The sequence below is a fragment of the Lottia gigantea genome, assembly GCF_000327385.1.
Source record: "Lottia gigantea unplaced genomic scaffold LOTGIsca_120, whole genome shotgun sequence".
NCBI lineage: Eukaryota > Metazoa > Mollusca > Gastropoda > Lottiidae > Lottia > Lottia gigantea.
Genome location: NW_008707226.1, coordinates 251,738 through 268,702, shown reverse-complemented (window position 1 = coordinate 268,702; position 16,965 = coordinate 251,738). Strand labels below are relative to the sequence as shown.

The window sequence follows — 16,965 nt, the reverse complement described above, 5'->3', positions numbered from 1 at the left end:
CGGGAAGTATTTATCACTTGTAATTACTCAAAATTAGTGATACGAGGACAGAGAAGGTATTATGTTTAACGCTAGGATTGGGAGGCACTGTTTTGCATGTCATATACCATTATTAGTTGTTATCCTGCTTGTAACGCAGAACTCATTAGCATGTAAGTTACGCTTATATATGCTTAAAAACAACCCCGCTTCTTTATACTCATATTTATACTCAAAAAACACTCGAAATATATTTGGATTTCACTAAACAGAGGTTTTTTGGCAGTTTTTGTTATTGAAAGATTATAAAATATAAGCCCCACTAGAAATGAGAGAGAGATCAGCTGTTAGTCGAATATCTCACAAATAGCTCTGGATAGTAAGGATAAGTCACCATAATTTTAAGCACAATACATGTTTTTTCGCTTTAAACTCTAAATTTTGAGAATATCATTTGGCTTCACGAATATTGTATTTTTTTTACAGTTGATACTAATATAACAGGTCCGAGTGCAGTTTTAATCGGAACCAACTACAATGTTACATGTACGTTAAGTAACAACAGGGGAACGTTTTTCAGAAATAATATGCATGTCACGGATGCATTTATTAATGACACTAGTGAGCGATGCTATGTGACGATCAGTGCCAAGTACGAGTGTTATTGTAAAAAGATATCAACGCATTATAATGAATTCCAATTAGTAGTACCAACAGGTTCTGGAGATATAGGCGAAACCGGGTGGTATTGTTCTTATTCCGATGGAAAATCTAACACCATTTTTGTTGATGTTTTTCAACCAACAGAATACAAAATGCCTGGTAATTTTCATTTTTTTATTCTTTGAATCGTGTCTTGTTAAGCATTGTCTAGAAAAAAATCAGACTGTGTAGACAATATACATGTCCGTAGGCTTGGGCAGTTTTAGGATGTTCGATTCCAATCTTCGCAAAAAATGCACAAAGAATTTAGAATATGTGTAGAAACCCGTTACTTGGCTCGGGTTTTGCTAATAATTAAGCAAATGATATTTTTCGGAATATTTGTACCGGCTTATACAGGTGAATGGAGTAAAAAGTAGTTCACAACCATTTTGAATCTCTACCTCGACTCTCCATGATTAATGCTCTTTAAAGTCTGCAAAGAGCCACCGGGACGCTCATGAGATTTCCTCTTTCTTTTCATTTGATAACTCAGTAACGATATCTCAAAAAGTTATACTACGATAAATAGATTCTCATGCTATTTCCGCTTTCTTTTCAGGGAATCAGAAATGGTCAACTAAAGAAAATATTATTATAGCTTCAATCCCCTGCTCACTTATCTTGCTAGTTGCACTCACAGTCTTGGTTGTTTGTAAAATCAAGATTTTTAAATCGAAGAAAATGAAAAATTGTAAGTATATGTATAACTATAAACGATGGCAATCTATTTTAAAAATTAGACCAATCTTTCGTTTTTTTTTTATTAGCCTTTATATTTAATATAGCCAGTTCATTTAGGGTCTAACGACTTTCCTCAAATTAACCTTTTGGCCTACCTTGATAACGTCTGCTTTAACCAATGAAATCTCTATCCTCTCTAGCGCTGGCATTTTGTGACGTGATGTTTATCAGGATAGGTCAAAAGGTTAATTTGACGAATGTTAAAGAAGGCTGTCGTTAGACTCCACCACTTAAATCAAAATTTATGCTCAAAACCAATGATTAGTGGATTTTTTTTATTTTTCAGATCTCCAAGAAATGACTATTGATGATAATAGTTTATATCATGATATCCAAGTAGATACCAGCAGCAGAAGTTTAAATACAGAATCTTCAACAGAACCCATATATTCCCAACCACAAAAGGGCCCTAAATATATGAAAGCCCGCCAGATCAACGCAGACATAACAGAATTAGAAGCTTGAAATTTCTAGTGGTGTTTCTAGGTGTGGGGGCTTCGTAAGTGCAACAGAATATTTTAAAGGAATACACCTGCTATTACGTTACTATGTAAAATGCAAGTTTCCCGCCAAAAGATAGAGCATAAACGCAAATTTACCCTGCTTCCTAACGTCTGCTTGTATAACAGAATTTCAAAGTGTGATTTGTCTCGCTTTTAGTTGCAGGTAGTTTCATAATATACAAGTTGCTACCTCTACCATAATGTGTTCATTTTACAACAATAATAATATAAGGATAACTTGCCAATTGAAATAAAATATCAAATTTAACTAATTGTACATCTCATTATAAATAAAATTGTAATTTTTCTATTTTTTGTGTTTTTATTTTATCAATCAGTAAAATGAAATGGCCTACTGAAAAACAAAAGCTGGTATAAAAAAAAACGGTACGAAAGTTTGGTTTAATTCTAATTAGTCTAGGTACAGTTTAAAGTGATTTGACGAACGTTGAAGAGGGCTGTCGTTAGACCCTAACTGAAATTGCTATATTTAAAACAAAAGCTAATATAAAAAAAAAAACAGTACGATAGTTTGGTAAAGCTTACGATTTGATGGCGAATATTTCCCTTTAACTCGAAGATTTGAAGATTTGGGTCGAATTGGCAATAACGTGTGGTCTTGGTATTCGAGTCTAAGCCAAGTTTCCCAGAGTTATCCAAAATGGCCGAAATTTGTTGAGATTTTCACTGCTGGTTTAATAGCATTGCACATACGCCCAAATCTTCTTTGTAGAAGGGTTGGTATTGATTTCAAATCACCAAATACTTAATGGATAGTTCTCTGGCATAATTTATCATTGGTTGTCAAACTTATGTAATCGTTAACTATTGTCTACGACCACGACTACATTGTGTAACAATGGTTACACATAATTTAAAAGCGTATTTTACAAATGATATTCCCGTATAAATTGAAATATCAAATACAAGATACTACTGAGTCATAATACTCTTAGATTGCCTTTTATAATTCGACATTGTCAATTATAACTGCATGGAGGTTTATTTCGATTGTCTTTATGAATTCTTCACTTTAACCCATATTTCATGAGCAACCAACTCGGCAACGGCGGCAGAATGCGTCACCTATTTTCGTGTACAATGTTTGATCTGTAAATAAGTCTAGAAAAACACGTTGTATGGATACTGGGTGGTATAATTAACTTCTCTTAGTATTTACCTTTAATATCAATTCATTATAAATAGTGACAATTCCTTCACAGAACCACGATTTTAAAATATAATAGTGACTGACAAAATAAGATACGCAGCGTGATTTATTGCTAAAAGTCACTGAAACAACATAAGAATATGGTCCACTTTGTGTTCCATAGAAATTTTCTGCTGACACGGAAACCGCTAGTTGATCACGTGACTCATTCGTTGAACTACATTCTAGCAGACGACACTTGGAATTCCGATTACCGCTTGGGATTATAAGGAAATTCGGGCTATAAAAAATGGTCATTTTGTATTTGTCAAAGTATACATTATTACATTTTACCTTGCTTGAAACTACTGGATTCATTCTACTAGCTGATATTGTATTGAAAACCCATGTCTATTAAAGCAAACTAATGCGGAGGTCGCGCAAGGTCGCCTTGCTCATGTAAATTATTAATCCTTTCCGAAAATCCACGAATAATAGGTTTCCACGAAATTAGGTTACTCGACTGTACTTGTTCACTTTTTTAAAATTTTTATTTGATTCTCTTTCAGAAACAGAATTGTATAGCCTACCAGTCATAGGAAATGAAAAGTATGATACATGTCATTAATCAAAACTGAAAGGAAACAATTTATTAGTTGAAAAGTGTTAATCATGCCTTCAAAGTTCAGGAAGTATCAGTCACTTAGACTTGTGGAAGTGATTTAGTGAATGTTATAGGCCCTCCATATCCAGTAGAAGAAAAAGAATGGACAGTTTCAATATGCCTCCTCTGGACAATGACAAAGTTGATTTGTTGATTAAATGCAAGAGTGAGGTGCCTGAAAATGAAAGAGTGGATTTCAAAGAATCTTCTGATGAGTCAAAGACTGGCATCAATGATTCCAAAAAACAGAAATATATTCCTGGTGGGCCTATAATATTTTCAAAAGAAAGACATCCAAAATTCAGAGATCTTGAAGCAACCGAAGAAGTCATTTGTAAGACTGAAATCATGGGTAATGAAGATCTTCTGACTATTTGCCATATGTTCAATTCAGATGAAGAAGATGACAAAAATAGACTTATATCTGACTTGTGTCGCATCAATGATAATAATGGCAAAAGTTTAAATCTGGCAATTTCAAATAATGATGACAAACGTTTAAATCTGGCAAATTCAAATAATGATGACAAGTGTTTAAATCTGGCAAATTCAAATAATGATGACAAGAGTTTAAATCTGGCAAATTCAAATAATGATGACAAGTGTTTAAATCTGGCATATTCAAATAATGATGAAGAGAGTATAAATCTGGCAGATTCAAATAACGATGAAGATAGTGTAAATCTGGCAGATTCAAATAATGATGATGAAGAGAACTCTGAAAGTGCTGAGCTTTCAGATTTAGAAATTACATTTGAACCCAAGTCATCAATCGAATACAAAACACCAACACGTGTGACTAAAATAAAGAAACATGCCATCAAATCTAGAGCAAGACCATTTTCTTGTGATGTCCGCAGCAAGACTTTTATGAATGAACACCAAAAAAACCATAGCCTTGATTCTGGAAGTATCAAATGTGACTTATGCAGTAAACCATATAAATCTGAACGCGCATTAAGACAGCACAAGAAGACTCACAGGGCTTTAGACTTTGTGTGCCAACATCCTGGATGTTTCAAAGCCTTTGCAGAGAAATCAATTCTAGATGTTCATTCTCGAAAACATTCTGTAATACACCCATATATATGTGAAATATGTCGCAATAGTTACATGGTGAAAAGTCATTTAAATTCTCATAAGTTGTCCCATTCTGAGAAGTTTGTCTGTGACTTTTGTGGTAAAGAATATACAGCCAAGAAAAATTATATCAGACATTGTCAGCAGCACTCTAGGGATAATTCTTTTGGGCTTCAACTCTGTCAAAAGGTCTTTAGCAGTAATGAAACTTTATATAAACATGTTGCTGGGCATAAAGATGGGAAAACTTATCAATGTGAAATTTGTTATAAAACACTTAAATCACTTTCCTCTTTAAACTTTCACAAGCGGTTACATTATGGCACCAAGGACTTTAAGTGTGAACATTGCTCAAAATCATTTGCTACAAGAAAGTACCTAATGATACATTTAAAGAACCATGACAGAGTTTTTCCATGCAAATTGTGCAAGGTAATATTCAATAATCAAAATGAGTTAAAGGAACATTTCAAAAAGTCTCATCATCCAAAGAAAGTTGCCTTAGAGTGTTGTCAATGTGGCAAAATTTTTTCAGCAAAAGCTAAATTTAATAAACATATAAAAACTCATAAAAGAATTGAACAAAATAGTGATAATGATTTCAGCATGGCAGGTTCCGAAAATCTGAATGATTCCAATGATTATTCAATGAAAGCTGATGATTCTGACAAAATGAGTACTGATGATGAAAATTCAAATGATGTAAATGATTCCAATTCAGTAAACACAAATGATTACTGGAGGATGAATGATTCTGAAGTTGGTGAAATGAATGATTCTTATTCGGTTGATATGATGAATGATGAAGACAATGATAATGAAGTCTCAGATATTGATAATGAAGTCTCAGATATTGATAAAGACAATGGTTATGAAGTTTCAGATAATGATAATGAAGGATCGGATAATGATAATGAAGTTACAGATAATGATGATGTAAGGTTATTTACTAGTAATGTGAATAATGATGGAAAGGAGTATGGTGGTAATGCAAAATCAGATCATGATGATGATGATGGACCTTTGACATTTACTGTTAATGGCTCTATAAATAATTCTTCAGAGAGTGATGATGATTCTTCTGATAATGAAGAGAGCAGTAGCGGAAGAGATCAGAAAGGTTTCAGAACTGATTCCAAAATAAATGTCAATCTTTACAGCTCTTTCAATATCAGCAGTCATTTCAAATTAAGCGCCTACAAAAAACATTGATCTAATTTCATGCCACCAGATATATGTATAATGTCATTGGTGTCATCTTAACACTGTCAGAGAGTGTGGCAAAAGGTGCTTTCAGGGGAGTATGCTAGGGCTGGGCGATTTTGGTTCAAGTGAATAAGATGATATTAATCATTAATCACAATATGGGTGATTCGATATTTTCGTTTGGTTTTTGATACAAAATGGTTTTTTCTTCTATCCAAAAAATTTTTCAATGTAAGAAAAAAAACAATGAATATCACTTAAAAACATATATGAATGTCATGATATCAAATATTAAATTACTTTTTATAATTGTGTAGATGATATCTGGACAAAATTTGAGGATATTATGATAAGTAACTACTCCACATATCGAGATGGTTCGATGTGATCCTTGGGTCGAATGTTCGTTTACGATTTTCTGTATGTCCGCTTGGGTTAGTCACATAGATCACCTCGCTCAGTTATCTTCAATGAACCACATTTCCTCCTGAGTACATCATTAACAGTGCTGAACTGACTCTCCACCAAATACGTGGTATGAAATGGCAACAGTAGATTCCTCCCCATTTCCCCCCCTCACAATAATTCATCCCCTCTCCATTTCCCCCCTTGCAATAATTCATCCCCTCTCCCCTCCTTGCAATAATTCCCTCCCATGGATTGCCATTTCCTTCCTTGGGGAGAAGGACTGGTCTAACCACTCTTGAACAGTATTTGTATTTCATTTTGGCATAAACTATGATGGTTTTTGATGTTATTGGATGTTAATTCATCAGAACATGGTTTTAAGCATAAACTTGTTAGATCATGGGATAGGTTCAAAAATATTGGTAGGAAATATTTTATTATTACTGGATATAAAACAAACAATATAAAATATTATGACAAAAGGTAACAAAATCAACTATATTATTGAATAAATAAAGGGATATAAATATAACTCAATCTTGGTTACCAAATACACTATCAAAGATAAAAAAAAGCTAACATCAGGTTACTATTCTAGTAAAATGAGTTGATGTCATACAGGTTACTATTAAATAAAATATAAACAGTTGAAATTGAAATAAATGTCAGGTTACTATTGAATAAAATATAAACAGTTGAAATTGAAATAAATGTCAGGTTACTATTGAATATAATATAAACAGTTGAATTTGAAATTAATGTCAGGTTATTATTGAATATAATATAAACAGTTGAATTTGAAATTAATGTCAGGTTACTATTGAATATAATATAAACAGTTTGAATTTGAAATTAATGTCAGGTTACTATTGAATAAAATATAAACAGTTGAATTTGAAATAAATGTCAGGTTACTATTGAATAAAAATATAAACAGTTGAAATTGAAATAAATGTCAGGTTACTACTGAATATAATATAAACAGTTGAATTTGAAATTAATGTCATGTTACTATTGAATATAATATAAACAGTTGAATTTGAAATTAATGTCAGGTTACTATTGAATATAATCAAAACATTTGAATTTGAAATTAATGTCAGGTTACCATTGAATATAATATAAACAGTTGAATTTGAAATTAATGTCAGGTTACTATTGAATAAAATATAAACATTTGAAATTAATGTCAGGTTACTATTGATTATAATATAAACAGTTGAAATTGAAATAAATGTCAGGTTACTATTGAATAAAATATAAACAGTTGAAATTGAAATAAATGTCAGGTTACTATTGAATATAATATAAACAGTTGAAATTGAAATTAATGCCAGGTTACTATTGAATATAATATAAACAGTTGAATTTGAAATTAATGTCAGGTTACTATTGAATATAATATAAACATTTGAATTTGAAATTAATGTCAGGTTACTATTGAATATAATATAAACAGTTGAATTTGAAATTAATGTCAAGTTACTATTGAATATAATATAAACATTTGAATTTGAAATTAATGTCAGGTTACCATTGAATATAATATAAACAGTTGAATTTGAAATTAATGTCAGGTTACTATTGAATAAAAATATAAACTGTTGATATTGAAATAAATGTCAGGTTACTATTGAATAAAATATAAACAGTTGAAATTGAAATAAATGTCAGGTTACTATTGAATATAATGTAAACAGTTGAATTTGAAATTAATGTCAGGTTACTATTGAATATAATATAAACAGTTGAATTTGAAATTAATGTCAGGTTACTATTGAATAAAAATATAAACTGTTGATATTGAAATAAATGTCAGGTTACTATTGAATAAAATATAAACAGTTGAAATTGAAATAAATGTCAGGTTACTATTGAATATAATAGAAACATTTGAATTTGAAATTAATGTCAGGTTACTATTGAATATAATATAAACATTTTAATTTGAAATTAATGTCAGGTTACTATTGAATATAATATAAACAGTTGAAGTTGAAATTAATGTCAGTTTACTATTGTATATAATATAAACATTCGAATTTGAAATTTATGTCAGGTTACTATTGTATATAATATAAACAATTGAATTTGAAATTAATGTCAGGTTACTATTGAATATAATATAGAATTTTCGAGAATATGTGGCCAGGTCCTGTATTGTTTTTTTGCCATTCAAAATGCCTTCTAGGCTACTGTTGATTCAGGTGGGTCTATAATTAAATGACTGGTTGAAACACTTCAGGATGGACACGTAGTCTATGGTTTTTCAGTGAAGTTGACTGACTATAAATTTCGCCACACAATTTACACTTGTAAGGTTTAATTCCAGAATGCACTCTTTTATGACACCTCAGACCACTACTATCTCCAAAAGATTTATCACATTGATCACAAGAAAAAGGTTTCTCTCCAGTATGTGTTCGAATGTGTCGGTTTAAAGCACCTTTATGAATGAATGCTTTTTCACAAAAGGAGCATTTAAAGTCTTTAAGATTCAAGTGAACTGCAGCTGTATGTCTTTGTAAATCGTACTTAACATAGAAAGTTTTCGGACATTCTGTACAATGGAAGGTTCTTTGTTGGCGACTTTCATCTGGTATCATATCGTCTTTATAGTGGGTATGTTCATGACGTAAGAGTGATGAATTGGAGCGAAAACGATGTGTGCAGATTTGACACTCAAATGGTTTGAAGTCTAAATGGATCTTTTTGTGCTCTTTTAACATACTGTGTGTAAGGAATTTCTTTTCGCACTGCTCACAAGAAAACATTTTTTCTTTCCAAAAATCATCATGATATTTCAAATGCGTCCTTAGAGATGCACGATGGCAAAATCTTTTTTCACACTGAGTGCAGACGTATGTTTTGATTTCGGAATGAGTTCTCAGATGTTCCCGGAGTTCAGAATTGGTTGGAAACGCTTTAGGGCATTGTGGGCAATTAAAGGGACGTACCCCAGTGTGAGTCATTTTATGTCGCCCTAGAGTAGAACGCTGTGCGAACGAATCACCACACTCGTGGCAAATAAAAGGTCTTGCTATGATATGTTTTCTTTCCACATGTTTATTCAACGAGTCCATATCTTTAAAAGTTTGAGTACATTCAGGACAATAAAGAACCTCTTTGGCATTAGTATTTTGATTAAAAAGGCTTTGATTAGTTATATTTGATTTAAGGAGGCTTTCACATGCTAATATGGCTGAACGGGCATCAAAGATAGGTTCCCTTGCCTGCCAAATACCATTCGAATGATCATTGTGTATGTTGAAATCATCCCTACTGCAAATATTGATACCCGGTATATGGCTGATATCAAAATCTGTCTTATCTCTGATGGGGCAATCATTTTCATCTCTTTGGAAGCTACCATTGGTGTGTACTTGATGATCAATGGTGTCTGAGAAAGCAAATCTATGGATGTTACCGTCAAATTCATATTGATCATAGTTGTCTTCATCTATTTTAATGGTGTTGTTATTCTCGCAGATGTTATCCTCATGCTGAAGAACATGGTCTTTTAAACTCTCTTCATCAGCAAATCCCAGAGAACACACTCCACATAGAAATGGATTTGCACTGACAGAACTGTTGTTGATCTTCAGCATGTCTAACTAATACAATGGGAACCTAAAAAAATATAATTTGATTACTGTCCAACAACGTTCTGGAAAAATATGACATCTCTGATATCAGTCCAAATTTCCTCTTTTGACATTATACCTTTTATAACACAAATGTCGCTTTGAAAACGTCAATAATGCCATGCAGTGTGCATTGAGGGAAATTTAGTCAGGACAGTGGCATTAACCTACTCTCTTTTGATTGCAATTTGATGAATGACCAGAAAGGTGCATAGCCTGTAGCCCACCAGACCTCGGTTTATCAACAGGCGCTTTTCAATGTCCTCCTCAGCATTTCAGGGGGAGACTGGGTTGAAAATCTGAAGGTATTTTCTCAATATATGCAGATTGAACCCTGGCCCTTTGGGTTAATGAGTAAGCATCTAAATCACTGGTGACTGAGCGACAAAAAGAGGCAGACGAGTGAAATACAGCATGGACATTTCAATCGTTAATGTGTCAGAATCAGTGCCTACCTGCAACTCTTCTCAAATACAAAGTTCTGTCAACCGCTTTTTACATAGAGCAAAGACCAATTCAAAGTAAAATGCTTTCTCCAACTAGAAATGACTCTCAAAAGTAGATATAAATAAAGTAATATACTCACAACAATATTCTTAATCATTCGATCCTCATTTCAGATAACATTTTAAAGCTTACTACATAAGTTTCTAGAAATTAATTAGAACTTGTCATTTTCCACCATTACCGGAAATGTAATTTGGAGTCAGACCACTAATATTCCAAATCTAATTTGTACAGTCCAGTTACGACAATTCGACCCGAAAGTGACCATTATGGTCTTGTATTTCAGTACATATGCTCAAAGGTTAACCAATGCCATACGCCATATCAAATTGTAGTTCGCTTTTGGTAACGTTTAATGATTAATTTAATATTGTACGGTAAACGACAACACGTTCACATAGGCTAACTGTTGGTCACATTCATTTCTTGTTCAGATCACCCTTGCTAGTACACATTCTGGCTTACTTTAGTCACAGGTCTTACAAGATTTTGTTTTACAAAACCTGGTTAGGATGTATCTCGTCTTAGACCCTATATAACATTTACTTTAGACATACAACAACTTGAAAAATTCCACCTATGTAAGACGCCATCTTGAATTCAAAATGGCGATCATTAAAATCACAGACACACTAGCTGGTGCTTACATAGACCTGTAGTCTTATAAATATACAGTTTTTATGTGATTTACTGTAACTATGTTTGCTAATTGGATAGCTATGGATGCTTAACTATACATTTTTAGAGTCAAGGGCGAGTCAAACTACATTTGGCCATGATTGTCGCCATATCAAATTCGAATATAATTGCAGAACTATTTTATTTTGTGCAGATAAATTCCACTTACAAATTTAACCCTTGAAATGAAAGAAGACATTAAAATCTTTTTTCCTTTTTGTAAACATTTTAAAATGAAAATATCAATGGAAAAAAAAAGCTTTGAAAAGATTATAATGGTAAAAAGTGTATGAAATGTGATGTCTTCATAAAAAAGACATTTTCATTTGCAAATTTGTCAGCAGTAGCCAAAGTCCCTAAAAAAGTGAGCAAATAATTGCCAACAGTGTCGCTAAATGATGACCATTTATAAGCAATATCTGTTAAAGTTACCTAATCGTGCGATGAGATAACTATTTATAGTCATATTTTTGTACAATGATTTCAAACTTATTTTGATGGTTGAAAAGAAACCAGTTAGGCTACAATTGACAAGTAATAGTCACTATTCAACAGAAGGCAATGTCACAGGGTGATTTTCTTGGTGTCCCTGTTTAGGCCCCGAAGTCTTCGCAAAGTAGTCATTACGATTTTGCAACTCTCCGTCGAAAATTTGAATTGAAATCAAGTTTATTCACTATAAAATACATAAACAATATAACATCATAAAAATAACAAAGCAATATACATCTAACTATATTTCAGTAATTTAGAGTTATGATCTTAGACCTGGGATCTAGACCAGTAGACCAGTGCATCTTATTGAACAGTTAGCTGAATACATTCAAGTATGTTCTGCATAATATATGTAATATACATAAAATTATATAGTTAATAACTGATTAGCACATAGATTTATTTGCATAGTCAATTTTTTTTTCAACTAGTCAAAATTGAAATTCTTCAACTAATTGAAAAAGTCAGTCACAATCTACTAGGGTCTGATAGTGGTCATGAATTACTATCCGACGAATATTTGCTGAATTTTCACAGGACAAAACAGAATTGGCGCACAGGTCGAAGTAAAAAAAGAAACCACTCAGATAAAAGTTCTATTTTCTCGATTTATTGTAATTCTCGTATAGTTTTAACGGTTCATAAACTGAGGCTGGTTGTGGCAGCGTGTTCCCAAGCGATGCATAATGATTTATTTCAATTGAACTTTGACCTGTAAAAATTACAACAAAATTAATGCAGTGAAAAAGGAGTAGACTCAAATGTCCAGGAGTTTTCAATCTTTTCTTTCTATTACACCTTTCTGTCTCCTTTATCGGTTGATTTACACTCCCTTCCCCTTTGTCCTCTGAATCTTTACTATTTTTGATTTTTTCCTTAGATTTCCCTGCAATCTTTATTAATTCAGAGAATATCTGACTGAATAGAGCAACTTAACTCAATTTGTACAAACAATTTATGCTAGACAACAAAGAGCTTCATTACTAAGAATTTCAAATTGTCCCCCTTGGAAGTTATCACCCTCAGATTAAAAAAACAAAATAGCCCCTCCGGATATTTACTTGCCTCTCCGAACAATCAAGTCTGACAATCGGGCCGATCTGGAGATGCCGACTTACAACGAAATGAAGACGATCTGTCATGTATTCGGTAAAATATATTAAACTACTTACCTTGTGTTGTGTTAGTTGGCGGTAATGATATTTGAGGAGTGAGATATCTGTCAAAAGAAACACATAGTTTTCAGGTCTTCATAAGAAGTCATTATTTCTTAAAGTTTGCTTTCAAACAAGGCATTTGGTTGGCTATATATCAAATTTTTACAAGGGAGATAAAGTGTATATTTAAAACATGTGGACATGTGTCAAGCGAATTCCAAAAAAAAAAAAAAAAAATGCCAAATGATGTCAAGGTATTAGACAGAGTTCATAATAGTTTTATATTAGGAAGATGGTGGTTATGAAGAATTATAAATGAAGATTGAGAAAAGAAGAATTGGTAACAGAAGTAAAAACACCTACCCTCCACTATCAGCTACTATAATGTTTCCTTCTGTAAAATAAAAAAAAAAATTGTATGAAGAAATGTATTGAATTGGAAAGGCGTGATATGCTTATTAAAATTTACGTAAATCATACTTGAAAACTAATCCAGATCATAATGAAAAGTAGGGCTACGTTTTCGTGTGCTTCCTTTAAATTATTTAGCCATTTGATCTCTGATGAAATTATTTTTAAAAGTAATTGTTTAGGCAAATATCTGGGTTTTTTTTTCGACGACACATTAACAAAACTATGCAGAAATCACAAGAAAGCATTTTATGAATCAGAAAGTGGTTTTTTGTTTTTCATAGATACTGTTTCATGTTCCATGTTAGACGAAATATAATGTGCTTCAACAGTTATTAATACTGAAATTTCTATGACGTCCTATAAAATTTTAAAATTTATTGTTATTTATTATTTATTTATATAATGGATCATCGTCTCCAATCCACACCCCCATTCGTCATACTTCCTTGGGGGCCGTGGTAACACAAGTGAGAAAAATTACGTATTCATAGATAAATATTGTCCAATCAAAATTGACCCTATTGTATTTGTCGCAAATTTCAGCCAAAAAAACAAATCACGCCTGATGACGCTTTGTTTGCGAACATAAACGAAACGAAAGCCGCATGTCATACCATATTTTGATGAATATGTAGGCTGCGGCTACGGTACAGAATTGAGTACGATTTTCGTTAAAGAACTGAAGCCGAGAGAAAATCAAACCTTCAAGCCTTCAATCTCTTCAAACGGGCGGCGTAACAGCGGTGTTGTGTTTTGCTTAATGACTTCATTTCTGCCAGATTTAAATGGCATTTCCACGCCCCCAAACAACGTGTAGCAGGCTTAGTTTAACAGGGTTAATAAGACCATGTAAAAACCCGTATTCGTGATACGATGATACTAGGTGTATCTAAATCTATGAATTCCTCAAAGATCACTTACCTCTCTTCAACTTTCTTTTGTTCATGAAGCAGTATAAAAGTAGTGCCGCAGATTCCAATATCATGCCTAGTAATAAACCTGTCACAATACCAATACCAAATCCCTCAGGGAAAGACGAATCGGTATATTCCTCACAAAATAAAGACTGGGTACTACTAGTTGTGGAACCCATTGTCTGAGAAGTACCTGTTGATGTTACTGCTGGCAAAGAAGTGGGTACTGTGGCTCTTTGTGTTGGTACTAGAGTGACTTGTGAGTTAGGAGCTAGAATGTAAAATAATTAACCGAATGAAAATCGGCACGAATTATATACAGCTTTAGGCTGCAGAGTACTGGCACAATCTTCATCTGTATTCCTGCAAAACGAACATAATCAGGAAATATTAGTATATTATATATAAAAAGAACACCTACCTCTTGTTCCTGCCCTTGGCAAATGACTTACAATAAATAAGGAAAGGGTACTTACCTTGACAAAATAATAAATAAATAAATAAATAAATAAATAAATAAATAAAATTTAAAATAAATAAATACAATTTAAAATAAATAAAGAAATAAATAAAATTTAAAATAAATAAATATAATTTAAAATAAATAAATAAATAAATAATTTGTAAAAATGTAATATATTTTTTCTTGTTGACGGTGATCAAAACTTAGTGATGGATATGCTTTTTCACAATACATTACATCTTATCACTGTAAAATAAATGGTATTTTATTCACTGTTATTATTCTTTATAACAAAATGACGTTTTACGTTTAATCACAATAATATATTACGTCAAATCACAATATGAAGTATCATACAAAATAATATATAACGTTTCCGCGCAAGATATGCGTTATCCCAATATATTATGGAGCATTTTATCACAATATCGTAGGCTTAATCACAATAATTTACGCTTGATCACAATATATTATTTATGACATTTTAAATAAATATATATTACACTTTATCACAAAATATTACGCCATATCACAATCTTGTGTATCATAACAAAATAATATATATTACTATCAAAACAATACATTACGTATTTTCACAGTAAATTACACTTAATCACAATATATTACATATGATCACAATAAATTACACTTGATCAAAATAAATTACGCTGTACCACAATAAATTACACTTGATCAAAATAAATTACGCTGTACCACAATAAATTACACTTGATAACAATAAATTACGCTGTACCACAATAAATTACACTTGATCAAAATAAATTACGCTGTACCACAATATATTACACTTGATCAAAATAAATTACGCTGTACCACAATATATTACACTTGATCAAAATAAATTACGCTGTACCACAATATATTACACTTGATCAAAATAAATTACGCTGTACCACAATATATTACACTTGATCAAAATAAATTACGCTGTACCACAATATATTACACTTAATCAAAATAAATTACGCTGTACCACAATAAATTACACTTGATCACAATAAATTACGCTGTACCACAATAAAGTTACACTTGATCACAATGAATTACACTTGATCAAAATAAATTACACTTGATCACAATAGATTACGCTGTACCACAATAAATTACGTATCACGTATTATCTAAATCATAAAAAGGTGAATGTAAACATCAACATTACATCGTTCATATTCAAGAACGCTACATGTTAATTTATATCATCAGATAATCTTTCAAAAACACAAAGTTTTGGTTTATTATCAATATAATTTAAAGGGACAAATTCTTCGGGGGTTGATTTGGGTCTTGAATATATGTAAATTGTCCAAGTTTTAGAAATGTACAAAAATCAATAATACCTCAAACTAGCAATTTCACGTTCTATATATATGGCTTTTCTATATATATCACAGAGTATCTTAAAAAGAAGAGTCGTCATTTTAACATTCAAACGCGGATAATTCTGGATACACATGGATTTGAGGGCCAGAGCTGTTAACACTATTACAAAATTGGCGAACCTGTACCTATAAGATGTTTTCTGTCGAATTAAACTTATTCCATCTTTCAAATTTAAACGCAGAGGATGATGCTCTAGCAGTTCTATCAAAATGCTACGATGATTGTCAACCAATATCATTTACCTTTCATTGAAATTAATACATCCACGATCATCACCGAGTTCATATCACAAATTAAAACTAGTTTCACTTAACTGGGCTTTAAATTCATCTGAATAATACTTAAAACTATATCTTTATATGCCCATATAAGGATTTACATAGGATACAAGTCCGGAAACAGATAATCTACAATTTCCCCTGTACTCTTATGATTATATGATAAAATTACAGGAAATTAATTTGTAGGACGAGCTGGGTCATTTTGTCCGCTTTAAAGACGATGAAATCATTAAAATCATTAAATTTCATTTACATCCACCAGCGCCTCAGTTGATATATAAACATCGTCAGAATAAAATGAAAAAAAAAAGTGCTATTTTTTTAGTTTTATGTCGATTTTCGTTTTCTGTGGCTCCAGTAAACCTGACGAGATTATGACGTCATTATCGCATGTACCATTTGACTTTATTTGTTTTTTGTCTACGATACACATAAATAGATCAGATAACACGCGTAGTAAGTAATTTTGAACTTTGAACAATGGTTAAGTTACATTATGGTATGAACGTGGGTTTTTGTTATAATGGATTTTAAGGCCGGTACAATCCAGAGCTGATAGGAAAAATATATATAGA

General features: G+C 31.9%; 5 protein-coding genes across 5 annotated transcripts in view; 2 read left to right on the top strand and 3 right to left on the bottom strand.

Moving 5' to 3' along the window:
- LOTGIDRAFT_171788 (hypothetical protein) overlaps positions 1–1,890 on the top strand; it is a gene marked incomplete at both ends in the record, with an annotated part of 10,088 nt that extends 8,198 nt beyond the window's left edge. The window contains 3 exons of the mRNA XM_009048350.1: positions 466–801; positions 1,244–1,375; positions 1,712–1,890. Coding sequence (XP_009046598.1) covers positions 466–801; positions 1,244–1,375; positions 1,712–1,890 — 647 coding nt within the window. The remainder of the gene's footprint in view (positions 1–465; positions 802–1,243; positions 1,376–1,711) is intronic.
- A 2,866-nt stretch (positions 1,891–4,756) lies between these two features.
- On the top strand, positions 4,757–5,395 carry LOTGIDRAFT_65279 (hypothetical protein; the record flags this gene model as incomplete). The annotated part of the gene is made up of 1 exon (XM_009048349.1): positions 4,757–5,395. A coding segment is annotated over one exon (639 nt), but the record flags the coding sequence as incomplete, so codon positions are not given.
- A 2,048-nt stretch (positions 5,396–7,443) lies between these two features.
- On the bottom strand, positions 7,444–7,983 carry LOTGIDRAFT_75272 (hypothetical protein; the record flags this gene model as incomplete). The annotated part of the gene is made up of 1 exon (XM_009048348.1): positions 7,444–7,983. A coding segment is annotated over one exon (540 nt), but the record flags the coding sequence as incomplete, so codon positions are not given.
- Positions 7,984–8,697: 714 nt separating this feature from the next.
- LOTGIDRAFT_97291 (hypothetical protein) lies at positions 8,698–9,384 on the bottom strand (the record flags this gene model as incomplete). Its single annotated transcript, XM_009048347.1, has 1 exon — positions 8,698–9,384. A coding segment is annotated over one exon (687 nt), but the record flags the coding sequence as incomplete, so codon positions are not given.
- Positions 9,385–11,912: 2,528 nt separating this feature from the next.
- On the bottom strand, positions 11,913–14,518 carry LOTGIDRAFT_237848 (hypothetical protein). Its single transcript, XM_009048346.1, has 4 exons — positions 14,253–14,518; positions 13,281–13,311; positions 12,933–12,979; positions 11,913–12,472 (listed from the first exon to the last, which is right to left on the bottom strand). The coding sequence occupies exons 1-4, from the start codon at positions 14,422–14,424 to the stop codon at positions 12,357–12,359; spliced, it is 366 nt and encodes a 121-aa protein (XP_009046594.1). The 5' UTR covers positions 14,425–14,518; the 3' UTR covers positions 11,913–12,356.
- Between the last annotated feature and the right edge of the window lie 2,447 nt (positions 14,519–16,965).